The 22,160-nt window shown below is 43.5% G+C and overlaps 2 protein-coding genes across 2 annotated transcripts in view; both read left to right on the top strand.

The window, feature by feature from the left end:
* Positions 1–286: 286 nt before the first annotated feature.
* TOPORS (TOP1 binding arginine/serine rich protein) lies at positions 287–7,583 on the top strand. Its single transcript, XM_018554472.1, has 2 exons — positions 287–472; positions 4,427–7,583. The coding sequence occupies exons 1-2, from the start codon at positions 413–415 to the stop codon at positions 7,496–7,498; spliced, it is 3,132 nt and encodes a 1,043-aa protein (XP_018409974.1). The 5' UTR covers positions 287–412; the 3' UTR covers positions 7,499–7,583.
* A 13,779-nt stretch (positions 7,584–21,362) lies between these two features.
* Positions 21,363–22,160, top strand: part of DDX58 (DExD/H-box helicase 58) — a 39,898-nt gene continuing 39,100 nt past the window's right edge. Inside the window, exon 1 of the mRNA XM_018554461.1 lies at positions 21,363–21,471. Coding sequence (XP_018409963.1) covers positions 21,366–21,471 — 106 coding nt within the window. The 5' untranslated portion in view covers positions 21,363–21,365. The remainder of the gene's footprint in view (positions 21,472–22,160) is intronic.

Genomic DNA, 22,160 nt, shown 5'->3' with positions numbered 1-22,160 from the left:
AACACGTTAAGGTTAAAGGTTCCCGGAGAAGAATCGCGGCCATTTTTGTTACTGGCATGAAATGTTCCTCCATAAAAAAAACACTTAATTACACTTTGTTAATGTGTCGTTATATATATATATATATACTCGAGGCATTATACTATTAAACAATTTACAGTAATTCTCCCTTGCTTATCGCCGGGCACCCGAATAGTACAGAAGCTCGACTTCGGTGCGTATCTACCTCCTCGCCTGCAGGGGGCGGCGGGCGCTCTGTGCAGTTGTTTGTGGCAGCGTCTGGCGCTCTTCTCTATGACAGGTTCCCAGCGCCCCGGTCTTCCTTGTTGGGCGGAGAGCGGTGGCTAGTTGTGTAATAGGCTGGATCGGTGATGAGAGTTTGTGGTGGTGGCTGGGACACACAGAAGTCACTATGAGGGAGAAGAGGAGCAGGCGGCGGAGAACGGGAAGAAAAGAGGAGTCGGGGACAACGGTAAGTCTATATGTATTCATATCACTGGTGCCCTATTATTTACACTGTCCGTATGTGGTGTGTGTGCGCGCTCGCCGTGTCACTATGACTTAGCAGAACCTGTGCCTGGGGTTATACAAGAGGCAGCATTCTAGCACTCAAAAGCACCTCGAGGGCAAAATGTGATTTGTGGGTGGTCCTATTGGCACCACCTGGCTTAAAGTGACACTAAACTCAGGAGTTACATCTTAAAAATGCATTTAAGCACCTCAACTATTAACAAAACTGTATCTTATTTGTGTATTAATCAGCTGTAGATCCTCAAATCATCTCTGAATTGGTGCTGGCACTGTCCTTCCTTCTGGAGACTGCCTACTTTTGTTCTCCATGCTTCCTGTGTGTGTTGTAAAGTAGCCACCGCTCCAAGTTCACTCCTGTGATGGACTACAATCTCATGTTTGGTTTAGTAATGTGTATGGAGATTTTAGCCCATCACAGGAGCGAGCTTGGAACTAAAAATTAGTTTTGTCACCGATGCCAAGTGGAACATTTTTGACTGAATAATGACAGCAGTCGATCAGATGCAGTCACTGTTTGGTTATTCTGGCACCATCAGCAGAAGAATGTCAGAATACAACAGATGCATTAGAAATCTGTTATTTCTTTCATTCAGCCAGCTATCTGAATTAAATAAGTCTATAAGTGTATGGTCAGGAGCTTCACTCCCACCCATTTAATTTTTTTTTATACCTTCTTAGCTTTTTCACTTGTTTACCCTTATACTTGCACATCCTGCAGATTATTATTATTAATATTATTATACAGGATTTATATAGTGCCAACAGTTTGTGCAGGGCTTTACAATATGAGGCGCTTTAAAGGTGAATTCTGAACACAAAACTTTAATTCAAATATTTTCTTCAACAGTCATACCCAGAAATGGTCGAGGGATGCCGGGGCAGAAGGGTGCTGACCAGGGATGCAGAGATACTTTTCGAGTACCAATGCCGATACTTGGCATTTTCATGAGAACTACCAGGGTTGCAGCGGTTGCAGCTGGGACCTGGCTCTGGCACTCAACCACTGTCCTGAAATCATTAGTCTGTATTGTTTTAGAAAAACTGTCACATGACAATAAACAAAAATGTATCAGTACTCGTACTTGTAAGTACTCGGCAAGTACCAGTACTCGTACTCGCAAAACTGGTATCGGTGCATCCCTTTTATATTTATAAAAACAAAATCGTACATTAAAACAGAGATGTACAAATCCCAGGAGCTCAGTGTGCTCCTTACAAATGACAGCTGCCTCCTAATTTTTGAGTTTTTCTCTAGTCTAGTCTTGGAGCTGAAAAGTATCGGTACATGTACTCGTACTTGCACCGAGTACTGTACTTGGTATCGGTGCAACCCTAGTGCCGACGTGTACCCACTGTGCGAATTTTGTCTGGGTCTTGAAGTGTATAGCCTACGTAAAAGAGAAATATGGCCTAATCTTTTTTTTTTGCCGTAGTTCTATTTAGGGTCACTAGAGGACATTTGCTAATATACTCTTGTGACCCAAAACGCCGCATATGGTAGACTATTGCTGCTATATGCTGACAGTGCAGAGCTGCCCTGCAACTGGGACAGACCCCGAAAATATTGCCAGGATCCACCCCTATCTCTAAATGACAGCTGGCTCTGCCTCTCTAGAGCCAGAGCCAGCTGTGCCCTCCCCCTCTCCTGTCTGTCCTTCAGTCTGCGCTGGAGGGGGGAATCTCTGTGGGAAGTGGTGACTGAAAGTCACTGCTCTCTGCAGGAAGATGATCAGGAACTGAGCAATCGGCAGTATGTGATCGTTCAGTTCTTGATCAATAGAGCCGACGTATGACAGCTTCAGTATCCCACGTCGGCTCTGATTATTGGGATGAGTGTATTTCACTCTCCCCATAATTCTCCTTTTAATATTGCACCTGACCCTTGTATTTCTACAATATTTACCTTTCCCTGAGTTCAGATTGAAAGTAGATGTAATGTCAATCACAAAAAAAGACCTATATAACCTTTCATGTGTATTTAAACCCGAAAACAACAATTTAATATATTGCATCTTAGCAATCCTTAAATGTGGTGGCTGCATTGGCTTTATTTTTTTTCCCCTCATATTTGCACCTGCATTGTCTCCCTAGGCTGCACTCCTGATTTGGACTACATACATCTCTCTCTCCTCATCTCCTTTACATAGGTAGTTGTTCTCTAGGTCACCAAAGATAGATGGCTGCAAAGGTAATGTTTGAGATTTTAGTTCAGCTAACAGTAAGTGACAAGGACACTGTATTTCTGATCCAATCAACATGTATTTTGTGTACTTGAAGAAAATGTTCTTAACCTGAAAAAAGAAAGCTAATGCAGCCACCACATCTAAGGATAAGCTGCCATATATTACATCTTTGTTCTTGAGTTGTTATCCTTTGAAATGTTTGTATAGCCAGTTTGTAGTGTTGGATAGAGTAGAGGTTGGAAAATCTGTCACTTTATACTGTATTTGCTGTGTTCCAGTTGGCGAGACTTGTCTTCACTTTCTGTATTGATAATGCACTAGGAAGTGAAAGGAATGCCCCCTTTTAGACAGGTGTGCCCACTGAAACATTCAACAGACACCTATGTGGTAAAAAGATGTTCCCAAAACAGGAAGTGAAAGCCCCGATTAGAACTATAACCTGACCTGAGGTTGTAAGCCTTCCACGCTCTATCCAAAATGAAGAAATATGTTTAATGTCGTTGGCCCCAGTTTTGTATAATTGTTCATATTGGTTGTTTAAAAATGCCTAATACCATGTTGTACGTCATTCAATTTTACTTTATTCCTATAACTAAAACAATAAGAATGTTTGCATTTTCTACCAATAACAAACCATTTTATATTGAAAGTATAAAACTGAATTGTACTGCCGCCTAGTGGTAATGCACTTAGTTACATAGTCAGCTTTGTCTTCAGACTAGATGTAAAGTGACACTAAATCAGGAATTCACAGGGTTATTCACTAGCAGGGGTCCTCAAACTACAGCTTGCAGGCCAGAACCTGCCCGCCAGGGTCCTTAACCCGGCCCGCTCGGCCGTACGCCCCTTGCCATAGGCGTCGGGGATCTCAAGTCACCCGGACGTTCAGGAGGTCTCCCGCTATTAGATAGCAGCTCCCTGACGCCCACGAGAGAGGCATTTTATCCCGGAAAGGTTTACTCTGCTCTATCTAGCAGAGTAAACCTTTCAGATAAGATTTCATAGTGAGACTTGCCTCCTGGAGGAAGGCCATGTGATCTCTAGTGCAGCCTCAGAACGAGGCTTGGCTCTCGGAAGGAAGAAGCTACTTGCTGCACAGAGAGGGCAGACATGGACTACTATTGAGAGCAGGTACAGGCACTGAGATCTACTGCTGCAGAGTTGAGAAAGAGTGCTGTTAACCCTTTGTGGATAATATTGAATCAATTATATGTCCTGGTTGTCTAGTTACAGAGAACAATTATTTAATTTGCTGCCCATAGCAACTAGTCAACTGTCTATCGGGGACTTTACTCATCAGCGTTTCTAAAAAGGTCTTAGGCTGCCTAATAAATTGTGACCTTTACACTGACAGATACTTGAAAATCAATTCACAAATCATCTGATTTATTTTTCTTCTATATAATATTTTTTTTTCTTATTCGGCCCCCAACAATGTCTGAGGGACAGTGAACTGGCCCCCTGTTTAAAAAGTTTGAGGCCCCCTGCACTAAAGGGTGAAGAGTTTGGAGAAGGCAGGAGAAGTGAACAATCTGTTTGCGGCTATTACATTGGTACATCCAGTGTTTTCAGAGGTAATTCTATACTCTTGTGAACACTGTTAGTTTTAACATTGCTTGCAGATTAATACCTTGTAAAAATATAGGTAAGGTATTCAGTAAATAAACCCATCGTTTATCCTAATGTTTACATATGTCTTTTTCATTTTGCAGATGCAATCAACGTCAACAGATGACTTCATAGGAGCTAGCAGCTCTAAAGCTGTCTCCAGGAAATCGCACAATAAAGGATCCCCAGCAGATGTTTCTCCTGACTCAAAGTGTCCCATATGTCTGGACCGCTTTGAAAACATATCACACTTGGACCGATGTCTCCACAGGTTTTGCTTTAAATGTATAAAGGAATGGGCAAAAAACAAAGCAGAATGTCCCCTATGCAAGCAGCCCTTTCATTCTATATTTCATAGTGTCCGAGCCGAAGATGATTTCAAAGAATACGTTTTGAGGCCCACTTTAAATGGCTCTTTTGGTAGTCCAGATGGGCAGAGGTTTCGCTATCGTACTACTATGACGAGGGAAAATCAATTGCCCAGTCAATTGCCCATGCGAACATTAAGATCATCTGCACACAGAACGTTTTCGCCTACAGACAATGGCGTTCTGTTTGAGGGTTATACAAATAGACCATCTCGTCAAAGAGGCAGCAATATTCAACAGATGATGAGAAGGCTAGCTTCCAGGCGGCAAGCCAGTGCAGAGGGCAGGGCGATGAGGCAGATTCAAGAGCAGGAGCTCGTCAACTTCAGGCGAGCACTTTACCGCTCAGGAATGCATGTCAGGAATATTCAGGATGGTGGACGCTATCGTGATATTTCTGCTGAGTTCTTCCGCAGAAATCCTGCTTGCCTTCATCGGCTTGTGCCCTGGCTTAAACGGGAATTGACAGTCTTATTTGGCACACACGGTTCCCTTGTTAACATTGTACAGCACATCATCATGAGCAACGTTACTCGATATGACATGGAAAGTCGAGCTTTTTTAGAGGATTTGCAGCCTTTCTTGCTTCACCGTACAGAACACTTTCTTCACGAGTTCATCAATTTTGCCCGCTGCCCTTATAATATGGATGCATATGACCAACATGCCAACTACGATTGTCCTGCACCCTCCTATGAAGAAGGTAGTGAATCAGAATCTTCTGTAATTACTATATCCCCAGATGAGGTTAATACAGGGGAACCTGATATGCCTTCCTCTTCCATTGAAGTTGGACAATCTCTCTGGGATGATGAAACACCTGGACCTTCCTACTCCACAGTGGAGCAGGCAACTAGTAGCGTGTTAACTACCGTGGATAGTTCAGATGAGGAACCTTCAAGTAGTAGACTGGATTCCCCTCATTTGAATACCACTACTACTGATGTTATTCAGAGCCAGATCATTCCTACTGATGACTGTATTATAGTAGGTTATGTTAAACCACTTGCAGAAAGAACCCCAGAATTAGTTGAACTCTCTTCTGATTCCGAACCTTCCCTTTGTGAAGTGAAGCTTGAGCAAGCGAAAAAGCCCCAAGAAACACCTTTTACTTTATATGACAGTAGTGAATCACATAGGTCTTCCTCTGCTTCATCTCAATCAAGTGATAAGCAATCACCCAAAATTAAGCAAAAGCTTAAAACATCCAGCGACAAATCTCATTTAAAAAAGAAGAAAGAGAAAAGACCAACAGATGCATCTCGAAGATGGCTTGAATCCAGGAAAGATGAAAAGGATGAAAGACATTCTTACAATGAAGGCACATCAAGACGGAGGGAGCGCTCTTTGAGCTCCGATTGTTATTCTCGTTCTTCTCGAAATAAAGCCTGTGACGGTCACAAAAAATGGCACACTAAAAGCAAGCAAAGAACTAAAACTCGAGAAAAGAAGCATAAAATTTGGAGGGAAGGAAAGAGATCACGTAGTAGAGACAGAAGTTCATCTTGGAGAAGCAGAACGGTTTCTTTGTCAAGCGAAAGCTCCAGAGAGCTAAATGGATCCAACTTGAGAAATAGAAAGCGCAGCAAGGGGAGGTCCCAAAGTCGTGACAATGACAACATAGACAGCTATCGCAGTACTTATCATTGGGAGTATACATATTATAGCAGAAACCGCGATAGAGAAGAGTTTCAGAAATCTTATAAACGACATTCAAGTGGTAGAGGCGATTGCTCTAGATATTCCATCAGTCCAGATTACCATTTACAGACTTTCTCTCAAAGGAAAGAATCAAGGAAACTGAGAGAGACTAATGTTGATAAGCGCAATTATCAATCAAGAAGCCGTTCCAACAGTCGCGCTACTACAGCCTGTGCTCTGCAAACCCAATCTGACAAACCAGGTGGTAAGAGGAAATATAAAACCCGACATCTAGAACCACAAAACAAAAGCAAGTGTGAGACGGAAGTCACCAATGGAAAAGAGGAACATACGCAGACCGCTCAAGGAGAGTCCAAGGATAATTTGATGGCCAAATCTTCAAATGAACCTAAGCTAAAATTGAGGAAAAAGACACGGAGCCCCAGTGTGGAAATAGTGTACGAAGGGAAATGCACACAGGACGCCAAACGCCATAAAAAGAAAAAGAAGAAACACAAGAAGAAACGCAGACGTGAACAGAGTTCTCCGGTTGTCATCAGGATTGACAGTGATAGTGACACCTCGATGAGACTTGGTGTGCCAAATAGTAATGATGTTACACGGCCTGGTAAAAGTGACAGCGTAGAGTCTAATGTGGCTCTGCTTAGTGACTTGCCAACTCCCTCTACACCCGTCAACACCATAGACGGAGATTGTGAAGCAGCAAGCCCTTATTCCAAAGCTTGCAATCTGCCGTCAGTTAATGAATATCTGGATAGTTCCACAGACATACTTGATGGATTATTTTTTGGTGAAAGTTTGGACGGGCAAGCCTTCCTACCAGCACACAGTCCAACTAAAACGTCATCTCTTCTTGATGAAACTGCAGTGTCTGGGCTTCCCATATCTGATTCTAAATTGGAGCAGGACAGAGAGACTTCTACTACACCCCCTATAACAACTGCCTCACAAGAAACTATTGCTGAGAATCCACAAGAGATGTTTGCTCAGACTGTCTGTGAACATTTGCAAACCATGCCTTCTATTGCATCACCTCCAACAGCCTCTGAGGAGAGTACGGAAGAGAACTCCCAAGTCATATTTGCCGAGACTGTTTGTGAACATTTGGAAGATATGGTGGAACACCTATCTCCAACAATTTTATGAGCATTTGTATGTCTTATTACTTTTTAACTTAAAGTTCTGCTTTCATTTGGACATTCAATACGTTAAGATCATAAAAAAATCGATCCTTTTGATCTAGTTTTTTTTTTCCTTGCTGAACCATGCATTTATTTTCCCATTTTATTTATAAGCAAATTGGTTACCTTTTTGTGTCAGACGCTTTCAAGCTGCATTAACCAGTTTAATGAAAAGTGATCTATGCAATATATAAGTAAATGAGGCAGAAGTTTCCAGCCATCACTAGACATGGTTGGAAACAGTGCTGGTTGTTGCTTGTTTGGGAGCATACGATTTTTAGGTGCTCACAGATGAGCATTAACTAGCACAGTGAAAACCAGCAGCATTGGTTGCAGAAACCTCCAACATTATAGAAAGTTCCTTTTTATAACCCTTTGATACATTTTTAAAGTATTTGGAAAGAGAATAGATATCATTGTGAGTAAAACATGTAGCTCTTTAAAACAAATCTCCAGGCACAAGTTTTAATAACCCTTGCAATGGGGCTAAAAAAAGAAAAGGTTCTACTCACCTGATCCTCTGAGCCGGCCGGCTGCAGTGGTCTAAGGTCCATGAGCCATCATGTTCTATGCACAGCGTATAGGATGTGATGACACCGAGGAACATTCTATCATTGCAGTGGAGAGGGAGAGAGGCTGGAAGGACAAGTCTAAGTGCCGGCTGGCTCCAAAGATCAGGTGAGTATAACTTTTTGTTTTGTTACCAAGCCAAATATGAGCATTTAACCCTTGCAGTGTGTGGGGGGGGGGGAGGGTTATCAACATTTGTGCCCAGTTCTGCTTTAAGAACTCGCCTTTCTTCACCCAGACACTGTGACAGAGTAAAATGTACACTTAAAACCATCCCTTATTGATAAACTCTGCAGATTACACCAGTCCCAACACACCAGCACTCTGTATTCACCCCAACAACAGCACTAGTGTCTAGAGCAGGGGTAGCCAAACTCTGGCCCTCCAGCAGTGGTGAAGCTACAAATTGCACGATGCATCTCTCTCCAGGAGTCATGTTTGTGGCTGATGCCTCATGGGATTTGCAGTTCCACCGCAGCTGGAGGACCTGGAATTTGGCTTCCCCTGGTCCAGAGATTTGTTGCTCAGGCACCCACCATTGCATGACAGACTAAAAAGGAGTGAGTCATATGTTCTCCATACCTGGAAGTACTGATTATTTCTCTTTGCTTTCGTTAGGGTGGTGAGAAGATATAAGTATGGGCAGCTGGAGGGAAGTAGGCATTGAAGTGGTCCTCTTGTTTGTCCTACATAAGCAAAGCACAGGTTCACAATAAAGTAGACTTTACTGATCTACTAATATGTTATATTAAGGTCAGCATTGGTAGCCTTCATCAGGTAAGGTAAGAACTGCCTGTCTGCATTCTTGTTGAGGGCAGTGACATAGTCATAAAAGCAGACCGTAGCCATTACATCCAGGTAACTAGCATTTGCAGAAAAAGAAGGAAATAGCAACCACTATGTTTCTCTATAAAATATTTTCTTTTAGTGCCTGCCGCTAATCAGTAGCTTATTATCCTGCTAATGTTCTACACTCTAAAAGCAAACCGGAGCAGTTGAAATTGAACTCGGCACTGTAGGGTAAGAGTTCCTGCCTTCTCATTTTTGTATTAAAAAGAAAAACTTGGGATAAAACTAAAGCTGGCTGTACATGTTGTGAATTTCTATCGTTCAGCCCCTAGGGCTCAATGAGCGAAATCCATTGGTTCTCCCATGCTAAACCGTGTTGATGATGGAATCTTCTCTGCTGGCTATTGTATTCAGCAGTGGCTGCTGTCTACTTGAACAGTGTCTGCATCTGATTCATTGCAGATACTGTTCAGCCATGCTCCTTTGCCAGATGTCGATTGGAAAATAATCCTTTGTCATCAGGAGGGAGGTGGGTTGTGACTGGGACACCAATGGATCGAATTTTAGACAATTCAGCAGGAAAGGGCCAAAAATTGAACATATGAGCAGTGTATGGCCAGCTTAAGATGGCATAAAGAATTGTTCTGTTTGCACAAACATTTTCTGAGGGGAATTTATCAAACCTGGAGCAGACAGAATCTGGACCAGTTGCCTATGGCAGCCAATCAGCTTCTCTCTTCAGTTTGTTCAGTAAAGATTTGAAAATGAAAGAGAGAAGCTGATTGGTTGCCATGCACATCTGTCCAGATTTTGATCAATCCCCCTCTCTGTGTTTGCTGTACCTGCCATAGAAAACATGAAAGAAAAGTGGAGCGTGATGTGTTCGTTTATTTCAGTGTGTGCAGAGAATATGTTCTTGATGATAAAACTGTTCCCTTTTAAATGGCTTAGTTTTGTTGGTAAGAGGAGCGCTTTAAATCCTAGGGCTTCCACTTTTCCACCAAGATGAGATTTTTGCCTTGCCTTCTTTCAGTAATCTTTCAAATGCCTGATCCTCTGTGAGAAGGAGCGGCCTTGGGATTTGCCTTTTTAAAGGAGAAGTACTGAGAGCGTAAAATATATACTTAGAGCCAGCGTTGGACATTGCAACTGTCACACTCCAGCTCTATATTGCGCTGATCACACAGCTCCACCCTGCGGAGAACGGTGACTCCTCACAATGATTTCCCCACCTCCCTCTGTTCACCCAGTGCTCAATGAAAGGACAAACAGGAAGGTCGGGCACATCTGGTTCTAGAGAAACGGAGCCAGCTATCAATCACACAGCCGAGTGGATCTTGACATGAGTGGTAAAATAAGGATAGATAAATTAACTTCTACTCTCATAACGCTGAGCTTTGTGAATTTACCCCATTGTCCTGATCCTTCCCGGCTGCAGTGCGGCTCTACACTGTCAGTATATAGCAGGCAGTAGCCCGCTATATGGTGACTTTGGGTCTCAGGAGAACATTTTTTAAATTACTCCCAAAAGAGAGTAAAGGCTTTACTTCTTTTTTTAAAAGTCAGTGAACAGGGCTTCAACTGAGTGCATTCGTGGAAATGTGCACCGCTAACTGAAACATGTTCTAGTTAAAGTGACATTAAAGTCGCATTCTCCTACCCCCGCCCCCCCAAAAAATCTGCCGTTTTAAAGACTTAACCTTAAATGCTGCCTCTTAATCCGATCATTTTCTTTCCAGTAGTTTTCAGGAATCCCCCCAGCGCTGGTGTCGGTCTCTGATCCAGCACTGACTGCTGTCTTTTGTGTCCCGCCGAGTCTGTGCACGCTCCTGGCTGCGTGCATTGACTTACACTGTGTCTTTGTCTCTCTTCTCATGGCCGAGCATCTCTACTGCGCATGCGCCCGCCCGTTGGTCCTTCACGGTCGCTTGAGTATCCTCGGATCTCCACAGCGTTGGAGACACAGGTAAGTAATTACCTATTTGGTAACTAGTATCGGTATTGATACAGAGTATTTGGGTGAGTACTCCTACTCACCCAAATGCTCCGATACTTACCTTCCTCTGACCGGCAGTGTCGTGGGAGCATGGAGTTGGCTTGCTTTCCAATCAGGAAGCCGGGCGGTGGGTTATGCCTCTCGGCTTCCTGATTGGCTGGGAAGCTGGCTTTACTTGTTGCTGGGCAGCCTGGCTTCCTGACCAATCAGGGAGCCAGACAGCACCTCATGACTGGCCGCCCCGGCTTCCTGGTCAGGCAGCCTCGGCAAGTGAAGCCAGTGTCCTTTTGTTAGAACACTAGCTTCCTAGGCAATCAGGAAGGCTGGGGACGGGCCATGATCCGCCAGCCGACTTCCTGATAATCGGGCACCGGTATCGGCACGTACTGGAAACAAATATTGGAATTCGATACCGAAAAACTGGTATTGGTGCATCCCTAGTACCTTCTTCTTTTTTTTTTTTATGTTTTTGCATATATCTACTGAAGATCTATGCAAAAAAAGAAGGGTGTTTAATTCTACTTTAAACCTTCACTGTTATGTAATCCATTTACATAGTTTATGGTCTGTCTTCAAAATATTTGTTTTTATACTATTGCTATATATATCTATCTATCTATCTCAGGGCTGGTTCACACCATATCGAACTGTGCCGGAACGCACTGGAAACCATGCACTTTTGCATGCACTATTTTTAGCCATCTCAGTGCACTGTACCCTGCGGGCATTGCCGTATCACGGATTCTGGTGCAGATGAGAGGTGTTCCATTAACATGAATGGCACCACCACACCCCAGAACGTGGGAGATTTGATTTATGCGATCCAGTATGTTCCGGGCACAAACCGTGCTGGAACGCACTGGATATGGTGTGAACCAACCCTAAATCAGGACTCTTCATATAAATGCACTGTGCAGTCTCAACCACATGAGTGGCTGTGTCCTGTAGAAATTCTGTGCCATATTTGTGGTCCTTGTGGATAGGACTACACAATCCTCATGCTGTACATTAGACCAGTGTTGTCTGAACTGATTGCCAGTCGACCATATCCCACAAGAGTGCAATGTTAGGGTTTTATCTCTCCTTATAACAATAAAGAGGATTATGGTTAGATACTAGAACGCCATAAATTTATGCAAGGGTGCAGAAACGATCACTGAACATTAAAGTATATTGTGGAAAGAAGATAAACAGGAATTGAAAAAAGTCAAACGTCATTGTAGTAAGTTTGGTATACCTCATGAAGATGTTTTGGGTCGGGTCCAAGCACCTCCTTTTTTTTCCTTTCTTGTATTGTTAGCTTTTTTTTGGAATGAACTAGTGTTTAACCAAACCTCCAAAGCTGTACACAGTATTTTGGGTTTCATTGGGTGGCAGTCTCTGACTTTTTTGATTTCATTTTGTTCCCATCTTTTTTTCAGTCACCAGCAACTAAAACAGCATTGCTTTAAAGGGAATCTATGGGTGTTATTTAAAATGTATTTTCTATGTTCAGAGCTTAAAACAAAGATTAAAGAAAGAATGTTTTACTTTTATTTAGGTAACCATAAAATATTTCATGAGTACATGTTCTATTTACCACCTGTATCCAGCAGCTGGCTCACTTGAGGTTACTCTGCTGCAGACTTGCTACTATGCTGTATATATACTGTGCATTTTGATATCCTGCTGTTCAGGTCCTAAGAACACATACAGCCGGATAACCCACAAGGGGGACATTCCCCGCTCAGTCAACAACTGACTAGCTTTAGAAACCTTACTATGCTCTGCGATCAAACTGTCATGGAAGCACCCTGTATTGAATGTTTATATGTAAAATAGAGATTGTGTACAAATACGGAAAAAAGATAAGCTCATAAATGCTCAAAAATGTGAATAAAATTGTCCAAAAACCATGATATTTTTTTTATGTCTTGTGGAAGAATGGTGAACATTACAACTGATGGTTTCTATGCAGTCTAAAATTCTGAAACCATTTATTCCATTTTCTGTACATCTCTTTTTCAGGCTTGCTAGCCCTAGCCATTGGCTTTTATAGATTAGGGATTGGCATGGTCACACCAGCACCAAGCCAGTGGTACCATGCCAAGCTGGAACGAATGCTTTATAAATCAGCCCCTACAGTATATGTTGTAGTCAACATATATATCTTTTTTTCTTTATTAGCGTCTCAAATGCCTTTTAAGGTTTTTTTTACCTAACATCTTTATCTGTATCATCTCAATAAATACCCCTATAGAGTATTAAAGATAATGTAAACCATAACACCTCATTTGGTCTGTTAAAATCTACAGATGAAAGTGTTTTGTTATATCATATGTCTATTTATTAAGTGCACAAAATAACTCTTGCCAGAAATGATTGCTACTCTGGTTGCTGCACTGTTATCATAAACTATGCTACAGTAGGTGTTAGAACTACAGAACTCCTCTTTCCATGTTATGGGATAGAAGAGGTATTCTGTAGCCTAAGGCCCCACATGGGCAGTCCAATGGGGCCCGCCTGCCAGGTTTTCAGGCAAACCCTATCTAATGCCCAATTCTAGTCTATGGGCATCAAAATGGACAGCCATCCAGTTACCCCCTAAATCCTGCCTGCTCCGGAAAAACAAACAGTGTTCGGTTTTGACGGACCTGATTGGAGGTAATCTGATGTATACAGACACATGTCTGCTTACATTCGATTCCCCATAGACTAGGGATGTTCAGATAGCAGTGCCGATACTTGGCACTTCCACGAGAACTACCAGGGCTGCAGCGGTTGCAGCTGCGACTGGGCCCTGGCGCTCCATCACTGTCCTTAAATCCTTAGGCTGTATTGTCTTAGAAAAACTGTCACATGACACTAATCAAACATGTAATAACTTTTGAATTTTTCTCTAGTCTAGTCTTGGAGATGGAAAAGTATCGGTACTTGTACCAAGTATGGTACTTGGTATGTGAACATCCCTACCATAGACCAACATGGGTTCCGGTCAGTTCAGCTTTTTCCTGTCACAAGATGGAAGAACAGGGAGTAAGGGTAGCCACCCTAGGGCAGACAGTGTGCTACATGTGTGTGTGATGTGCAGGATCACAAGGTGAAAAGAGGAAGAAAAACAAATGCAGCCACCACATCTTAGGATTGGTAAACGGCAATATATTATGGTTTAGATACACTTAAAGTAGATAACCTCCAAAGTTTCAATGTACATTAAAAGGCAACAGACTAAATCAAGGCTAGGCACACTCTAGCCCTTCAGCTGTGGTGAAACTACAAATCCCACCATGCACCTGCCTCTAGGAATCATGCATGTGGCTGTCAGACCTGTGAGTCTTGCAATTCCACATAGAGTTACTAAGATCAGGTGCCCATGTTTGCATCCCGCACCGGTCTGCCAGGTTAAGAAGGTTTGTAACCCTTTCTTGCCCTGATTGCCAGTTTTGACATGAGGACAGGTCCACTGTATGAGAAATCTTTCACAGTGGCTTTTAGCAGAATTTGTAGGCTCGGTTTTTACATTTCCAGTATTATTTTATACATTATGTTGTGTTCCTATGGCCGGCCAAATGCCATATGTCAATAATGTATGTGAATAGAAAGCACATAGGGCTGTTTCATGCTTTTTTGCTAAACATACACTGTACATGTTCACAATCTAAAGATGCACTGATACTGTTTTTTCGCTATTGAGTACAAGTACCCATATTTTTTTTCTGTACTCGCCGCTACCAAATACTGATGCTGGAAGTCCCATTCAGGAAGCCGGTGGGCGTGTAATGACTCACCGCCCGGCCTCCTGATTGGCTAGCTTTCTTACCAATTGGGAAGCCGGGCGGCAAGTCATTAAGCGCTGCCCAGCTTCCTGATTAGCCGGGAAGCCAGCTACATGCTCCCTCGTCACCAGGTGCCGAGGAAGCATGGAGCCGACTTTCTGGCCAATCAGGAAGCTGGGTGGCAAGTAAGGACTCGCCGCCTGGTTTCCTGATTGGCCAGCTTCCATACCAATTAGGAAGCCGGGCAGCGAGTCATTACCTTCCCCCCGGCTTCCTGTCAGGGCAGCATGTAATGGTTCGCCACCCGGCTTCCTAATACCAGAAGTTCCGATATCGGGAGTATTTGGGCAAGTAGGAGTAGTTGCCCAAATACTCTGTATTGGTATCGGTGCATCCCTAGTTTAAAACAGAAGTATAGTGGACTTTTCCTACTTGTTAATCCCATTTCAGTGAAAACAGCCATCTTCCATTGTGTGACCTGTAAATATGTATGAACCTTTCCATTGTATATATGGTGATAAATAGATCTATCTTTAGACATGTTTATCATTTTGTTTCCTGTTGATTTCACACACTTCTATGGTATGCTTACATTTATTCCTGCTGTTCCTCAACCTCTTCAGGACTTGTGCACTGCTTTTTCTAACCATACATTCCTATGGACAGAACAAAAATAACAGTTGGGGCTACCGGCAGCCTGTACCTTTACACATGTATTTAAGCCAGTGCACATCAGCCCTGGGAGGGAACAGGGAGGGAAGCATGAGTCATGGGAGGGAAGCATGAGCCCTGGGAGGGAAGCAGGGAGGGAAGCATGAGCCCTGGGAGGGAAGCATGAGCCCTGAAAGGGAAACAGGGAGGGAAGCATGTGCCCTGGGAGGGAAGCATGAGCCCTGAGAGGGAAGCAGGAGGCCTGGGAGGGAAGCATGAGCCCTGAGAGGGAAGCATGAGCCCTGAGAGGGAAGCAGGGAGGGAAGCATGAGCCCTGAGAGGGAAGCATGAGCCCTGGGAGGGAAGCAGGAAGGGAAGCATGAGCCCTGGGAGGGAAGCAGGAAGGGAAGCATGAGCCCTGGGAGGGAAGCATGAGCCCTAGGAGGGAAGCATGAGCCCTGGGAGGGAAGCAGGAAGGGAAGCATGAGCCCTAAAAAGGGAAGCATGAGCCCTGAGAGGGAAGCAGGGAGGGAAGCATGAGCCCTGGGAGGGAAGCAGTGAGGGAAGCATGAGCCCTGAGATGGAAGCATGAGCCTTGGGAGGGAAGCAGTGAGGGAAGCATGAGCCCTGGGAGGGAAGCAGGGAGGGAAGCATGAGCCCTGAGAGGGAAGCATGAGCCCTGGGAGGGAAGCAGGAAGGGAAGCATGAGCCCTGAAAAGGGAAGCAGGGAAGCATGAGCCCTGAGAGGGAAGCAGGGAGGGAAGCATGAGCCCTGGGAGGGAAGCAGTGAGGGAAGCATGAGCCCTGAGATGGAAGCATGAGCCTTGGGAGGGAAGCAGTGAGGGAAGCATGAGCCCTGGGAGGGAAGCAGGGAGGGAAGTATAAGCCCTGGGAGGGAGAGCAGGGAGGGAAGCATGAGAGGGGGGAGGAAAGCAGGGAGGGAAGCATGAGCCCTGAGATGGAAGCATGAGCCCTGAGATGGAAGCATGAGCCTTGGGAGGGAAGCAGTGAGGGAAGCATGAGCCCTGAGGTGGAAGCATGAGCCCTGGGAGGGAAGCAGGGAGGGAAGTATAAGCCCTGGGAGGGAGAGCAGGGAGGGAAGCATGAGCCCTGAGAGGGAAGCAGGGAGGGAAGCATGAGCCCGGGAGGGAAGCAGGAAGGTCAGACACTGCAGGCATGCTGCAAGAGATGGTCAGAGACTGCAACTGCAGCATGCTAGTTGTAGACTTGGGACATGCTTCAAGAGACAGTCATGAATGGGAGATAGATTACATAAGACAGCTAGAGATCTCTGCTATTACAGTCCCATTTTTCAAAACCATGATTACTTATTTGAGCTCCCAACAGCCCCCTAAAGGCTAGGTTCACATCTGAGCGATTCCTCACTGACCATGCGGCAATCGTGCACAAAACCGTGCGGATTGCCGCGCGGTCACGGATTCGCCCACCACAGCCGATTGCGCCGGCGGTGCCATTCTTTCCTAACGGCGCGACTGTGGTGCCAAAAAAGGGGGTGAAAAAAGTAGCGCATTGTGTGTCGCAAAAAAAGGTACTGGTACCTTTTTTAGGGATTGCCACGCGGCAACCGCTGTGTAGCTCAGGTGTGAACCTAGCCTTAAACTACTTGTGCTACATTTGATATTTATCTCAGAAAGACAACTTATAAATAATAGTAATAAATAAAAGATGGTGAGATTAGAAATAGTGTTTTAGAAATACACCGAGCCATGATTTAGCTACTAGAACCAAGTCCAGGGAATAGTGTTCCTTCACTAGCCGGAGCAAGCACCTTGGTAGAAGGAACCCAGGGGCCAGGGATTGGGCATCAGGGCTCTAGATCCATGTTTACCTAATAGGGATCAGCACTACACCAGAATACCTTGTGTGGAATTCCCCAGCAGGGTACCAGCGGTTCATGTGCCATTTCCTTCCACCACACAGACTAGTTTTCGTTTCCTCGGTTTCTGTGGAGTGCAGAATGCAGAGGAACGACAGCTGAGTAGCTGGGATGACACTGAGCATGCGCAGGACATCGCTACTTGGTGACTAGTTTCGTTTCTCAGGCTGGGAAGAGCTGCAGCTTCCTGATCCTTCTCCAGTCTGAGGACAGCTGAGTACAGAAAGACAGCTCTGAATCACAATCAGCTGTCCACGGGTAAGTCACATCTTACTAGAATGGCAGCTTAATGTACTCTTCACAAAACCTAAGTTTATACTAGTACTAGGTCTATGGCATACTATCTGTACTGTTACTGTATGTGCGTTGTCTTACCACCTAGTACTAGGTCTATGACATCTGTGCTATGACTGTATGTGCGTTGTCTTACCACCTAGTACTAAGTCTATAGCATACTATGTGTGCTGTGACTGTATGTGCGTTGTCTTACCACCTAGTACTAAGTCTTTGACATACTATGTGTGCTGTGACTGTATGTGCGTTGTCTTACTACCTAGTACTAGGTCTATGGCATACTATGTGTGCTGTGACTGTATGTGCGGTGTCTTACTACCTAGTACTAGGTCTATGGCATACTATCTGTGCTGTGACTGTATGTGCCTTGCCTTACCCGAGTCTATGGCATACTATCTGTATCTGTACTGTGACTGTATATGCGTTGTCTTACTACCTAGTACTAAGTCTATGACATACTATCTGTGCTGTGACTGTATGTGTGTTGTCTTACCACCTAGTACTAAGTCTATGGTATACTATGTGTGCTGTGACTGTATGTGCGTTGTCTTACCAGCTAGTACTAAGTCTATGGCAAACAATCTGTACTGTGACTGTATGTGCGTTGTCTTACCACCTAGTACTAAGTCTATGACATACTATGTGTGCTGTGACTGTATGTGCGTTGTCTTACGAGCTAGTAATAAGTCTATGGCATACAATCTGTGCTGTGACTGTATGTGCGTTGTCTTACCACCTAGTACTAAGTCTATGACATACAATCTGTGCTGTGACTGTATGAGCATTGTCTTACCACCTAGTACTAAGTCTATGGCATACTACAGGTGAAACTCGAATAATTAGAATATCGTGCAAAGTTCATTTATTTCACTAATGCAACTTGAAAGGTGAAACTAATATATGAGATAGACTCATTACATGCAAAGCAAGATAATTCAAGCCGTGATTTGTCATAATTGTGACAATTATGGCTTACAGCTCATGAAAACCCCAAGAACCCCAAATCCACAACCTCAAAAAAGTAGATTATTACATGCAATCAAGAAAAAAAGGATTGTACATAGAACAATATCGGACCTCTGAAAAGTACAAGCATGCATATGTACTCAGTACTTGGTTTGGGCCCCTTTTGCAGCACTTACTGCAATTACTTTTGCACGATATTCTAATTATTCGAGTTTCACCTGTATGTGTGCTGTGACTGTATGAGCATTGTCTTACCACCTAGTTCCAAGTCTATGGCATACTATGTGTGCTGTGACTGTATGTGCGTTGTCTTACCACCTAGTACTAGGTCTATGGCATACTATGTGTGCTGTGAATGTATGTGCGTTGTCTTACCACCTAGTACTAAGTCTATGTGTGCTGTGACTGTATGTGCGTTGTCTTACCACCTAGTACTAAGTCTATGGCATACTATGTGTCCTGTGACTGTATGTGCATTGTCTTACCACCTAGTACTAAGTCTATGTGTGCTGTGACTGTATGTGCGTTGTCTTACCACCTAGTACTAAGTCTATCACATACTATGTGTGCTGTAACTGTATGTGCATTGTCTTACCACCTAGTACTAAGTCTATCACATACTATGTGTGCTGTGACTGTATGTGCATTACTCTTACACCTAGTACTAAGTCTATCACATACTATGTGTGCTGTGACTCTATGTGCATTACTCTTACATGTCAATTGCTGTGATGTATTCATGATATTTATAAATATGGGCATTAATCCAGCATTCAATGTATGTATAAATATTGTCAACAGTACTACAAATAGTTATTGTAATTGTAATCATACTAAAACATATCATGCTCCCAGGTGTAGTTCCAGTATACTTTACAGCTTTTGCCACCACCTTTTGACAAAGAACACAACCAAAGATGCTCAACACAAATGATACTCTATGAAAAATATTAAAGGGAGCCTGTCTGGATAGAAATATGATAGCTGCCATTGTATTGAAAGTGTGAGCTCTAAGCTATCATCTTTTTTTCGCTACTTAAGCTGGTCATACCCTTGCAGGTTTTTCAAGAAAAGAAAACCGTTTGATTTTTCATCCACACTACGCAGCCTGGATGAGGGGAATCTCCCTGCTGGGCTATTGTGTTCTGACAGCTGGCAACCATAGCCCAAATGGTTACTGCAGCTGATCCAGTTCAGGCTGCAGTCACAGTTTGACCAAGAATCTTCAGCTTGGCTTCTTTGGAGTGGTGTTGACAGGGCCCCCCATAGCATAGAGTCATCATTACCCTGCTGAAAATTGAGCAGTGCATGGCCATCTTAAAGTAGTAATAAACTCTCAAACTTTTTTCCAATAATGAACCCAGATCCTACAAATATACATTACCCAGCAAAGCATTGCTTTACATTTTTACCCACTTCACTTACAACCATCATGTTTCTGAACAGCTGCTTCTAAGTCTCTCAGCTCTGCTTCCCTGAACTTCCTCTCCAGTGCAAGATCACAAAGGACAGAGCAGTCTCCAGCAACTGTCCATCTACTAGCTTGGAGAAGGGAGGAGGAGAGGGCGCCAAGGGGGCAGGAAGTACCTTGATTTGCTGTGTCTGTGGAGACACACACAACTTACTAGCACACACAAGGGTGACTGCATAGCACTCTGCTTGAGAAAGGAGTCACTCTAAAACAGGAAGTCAGGACCAGTGCTCAGGGGACCAGCTGATTCTGCAGGAAACTAAAACTTCTAAGCATCAAAGAACAGCGTCCATTGTAAGTGATTTCATCGGCATTTGAAATAGCTTAAAATCCTTTTGACTTTAATATCACTTTAAGTCACTGATCCCAACCAAGCATAAACATATTGGTAGTTATGACACCTGATATGCATTATTATCATAATCCAGGATTTATGTAGCGCCAACAGTTTGTGCAGCTCTTTAAAATATAACGAAGACATTACAATCACAATACAATTCAAGGCAAGATGGTAAGGAGGGTCCTGCCCCCGGGGGCTTACAATCTAATAGCATATGCTAATGCATATGCTTGTTGCGGGACAGCAGCTTACCAAGTAGTGAAGGAGAATGGATGACAACCCTGGAACATGGAAATGATGAAACAGATCATTGCCACATGTATAAGATTATAGGAACTAAAAATATATATAATTAGGGTCAGCTTACAGTTTTGTTCATCATTTGGGCACATTTTTTACAACAATCTTGTTTTGTGTTAAGACCTCTTAAAGACTTGAGTCTTAAAGTGACGTGGTCATGAGAGAGAGAAGTGTAGCTGCCATTGCTAGCCTACTTCTGAAAATGCTACATGCCTGACTGTATTTGACTTCAGTGTGGTTCTTCAGTCACAGCCCTGGAATAAGCATGCAGTTAATGAGTGTCAAAAAAAGTGTTAGAACCACATTTTGAAGCCGAATCATTAGAATAACAGCCAGGAAACTAGCATTCTAAAATGAGAGGTCAGCAGTGACAACGTCCATTAAGCTCTTATGATGGTGTCCCTTTAAATTCAGTGTGCTGGTCCTAAGCAGCTGAGGGTAAATTTGGATTTACCTTTTAAAAGGAGACTTGCCATGATAGGAATACAGAGACTGCCTGGATGTTCTGAAAATTCTAGCTGCCTTGCTGCTGTTCTGATTCTCTGTGACCCCCCGCAAATATGCAGATGTAACTTTCTATTCTGCTGCCTGTCAGTGGTGTTTAAAGTGGTAAAGCCAGAGGCAGTCAAACAACTAGTATTTTTGGTAGGAGGTCAGCCTTTATATTTCTCCAAGTATAGGTGATCAGCAAAGGCTCCAAGGAGAAGGGAGCGTTCTCACAAGATTTCTAATCTTTAATCGAGTATCTCACCTTTTTTTTATCCACATTCTAGAAAGGCCGACGGTCCTGTGATTAAAGAAGGATGGGCGCTGAGGTGAAGGCAAGCCTAAACCTCTACAGTCGTTATATCATGAATATCATACAACCCTCCTATGTCCTGGGATACATGAGCACCTGGATGTCAGAAAGTGAGTCTCTTTATGGTTTTTATGGAATATTGGGAAAAGGTTAACATTCACATCTATGCAAAATTTAAAGTGACCGTAGTCACTTAAAAAACGGAAAACAAAACCTAGTGGTGCTTTCACATACCTGCAGCTGCTCTCATTTCCCACTCTGTGGCTGAATGTCTACATGGGCAAATATTTGCATTTTACCACCCTCATGAGCTTATTCTCTCATGCCTTACAACCATTCTTATTGCCCAAGAATTGTGTCACATTATAATCATGGACCAAGAGGAATGTGGGGGCAGGAAGAAGAAGGGAAGCCTGACCACCACCAGTAAATTGTTAGAACTCTATCTCTTCAGAACGGCCAGCTTTTGGCCATAGCAGAAGGGAATGAGAGACATGCGCGCGAGCAAACAATTTGTTTCATTTTCATTCGGATTTTTCGTTAATTTGTTTTTCGTGATTCAGGTCCAAAAGTCAATTGGTTTCGGGATTCGGACGAAATACACATTTTCATTAGCCGTAGTATGTACGAATATTCGTTATGAACGAATGTTCGTTGCAGCAAAGTGACATTAGACAAAAATTATTATTTTTTTTTTGTTACAGTCCGCCGAAGAGAAAAAAAAAGTGCAGAGGGGCTTATTTGCATCGGGGTACCCAGATGCTGCCCCCCTACCTTCTGAATGAGTAAGGGTACTTTA

Source organism: Nanorana parkeri, unplaced genomic scaffold (assembly GCF_000935625.1).
Source record: "Nanorana parkeri isolate BGI_ZX_2015 unplaced genomic scaffold, ASM93562v1 scaffold160, whole genome shotgun sequence".
NCBI lineage: Eukaryota > Metazoa > Chordata > Amphibia > Anura > Dicroglossidae > Nanorana > Nanorana parkeri.
The sequence above is the reverse complement of the archived record's forward strand: the minus strand, read 5'-3'. Positions and strand labels throughout refer to the sequence as shown.

Excerpts from the sequence above, each read along its gene's own strand:
- TOPORS (XM_018554472.1), top strand. The coding sequence starts at position 413 with ATGAGGGAGAAGAGGAGCAGGCGGCGGAGAACGGGAAGAAAAGAGGAG. Across the intron at positions 473-4,426 it reads AAGAGGAGTCGGGGACAACG|ATGCAATCAACGTCAACAGA; the intron begins GTAAGTCTATAT and ends TTCATTTTGCAG.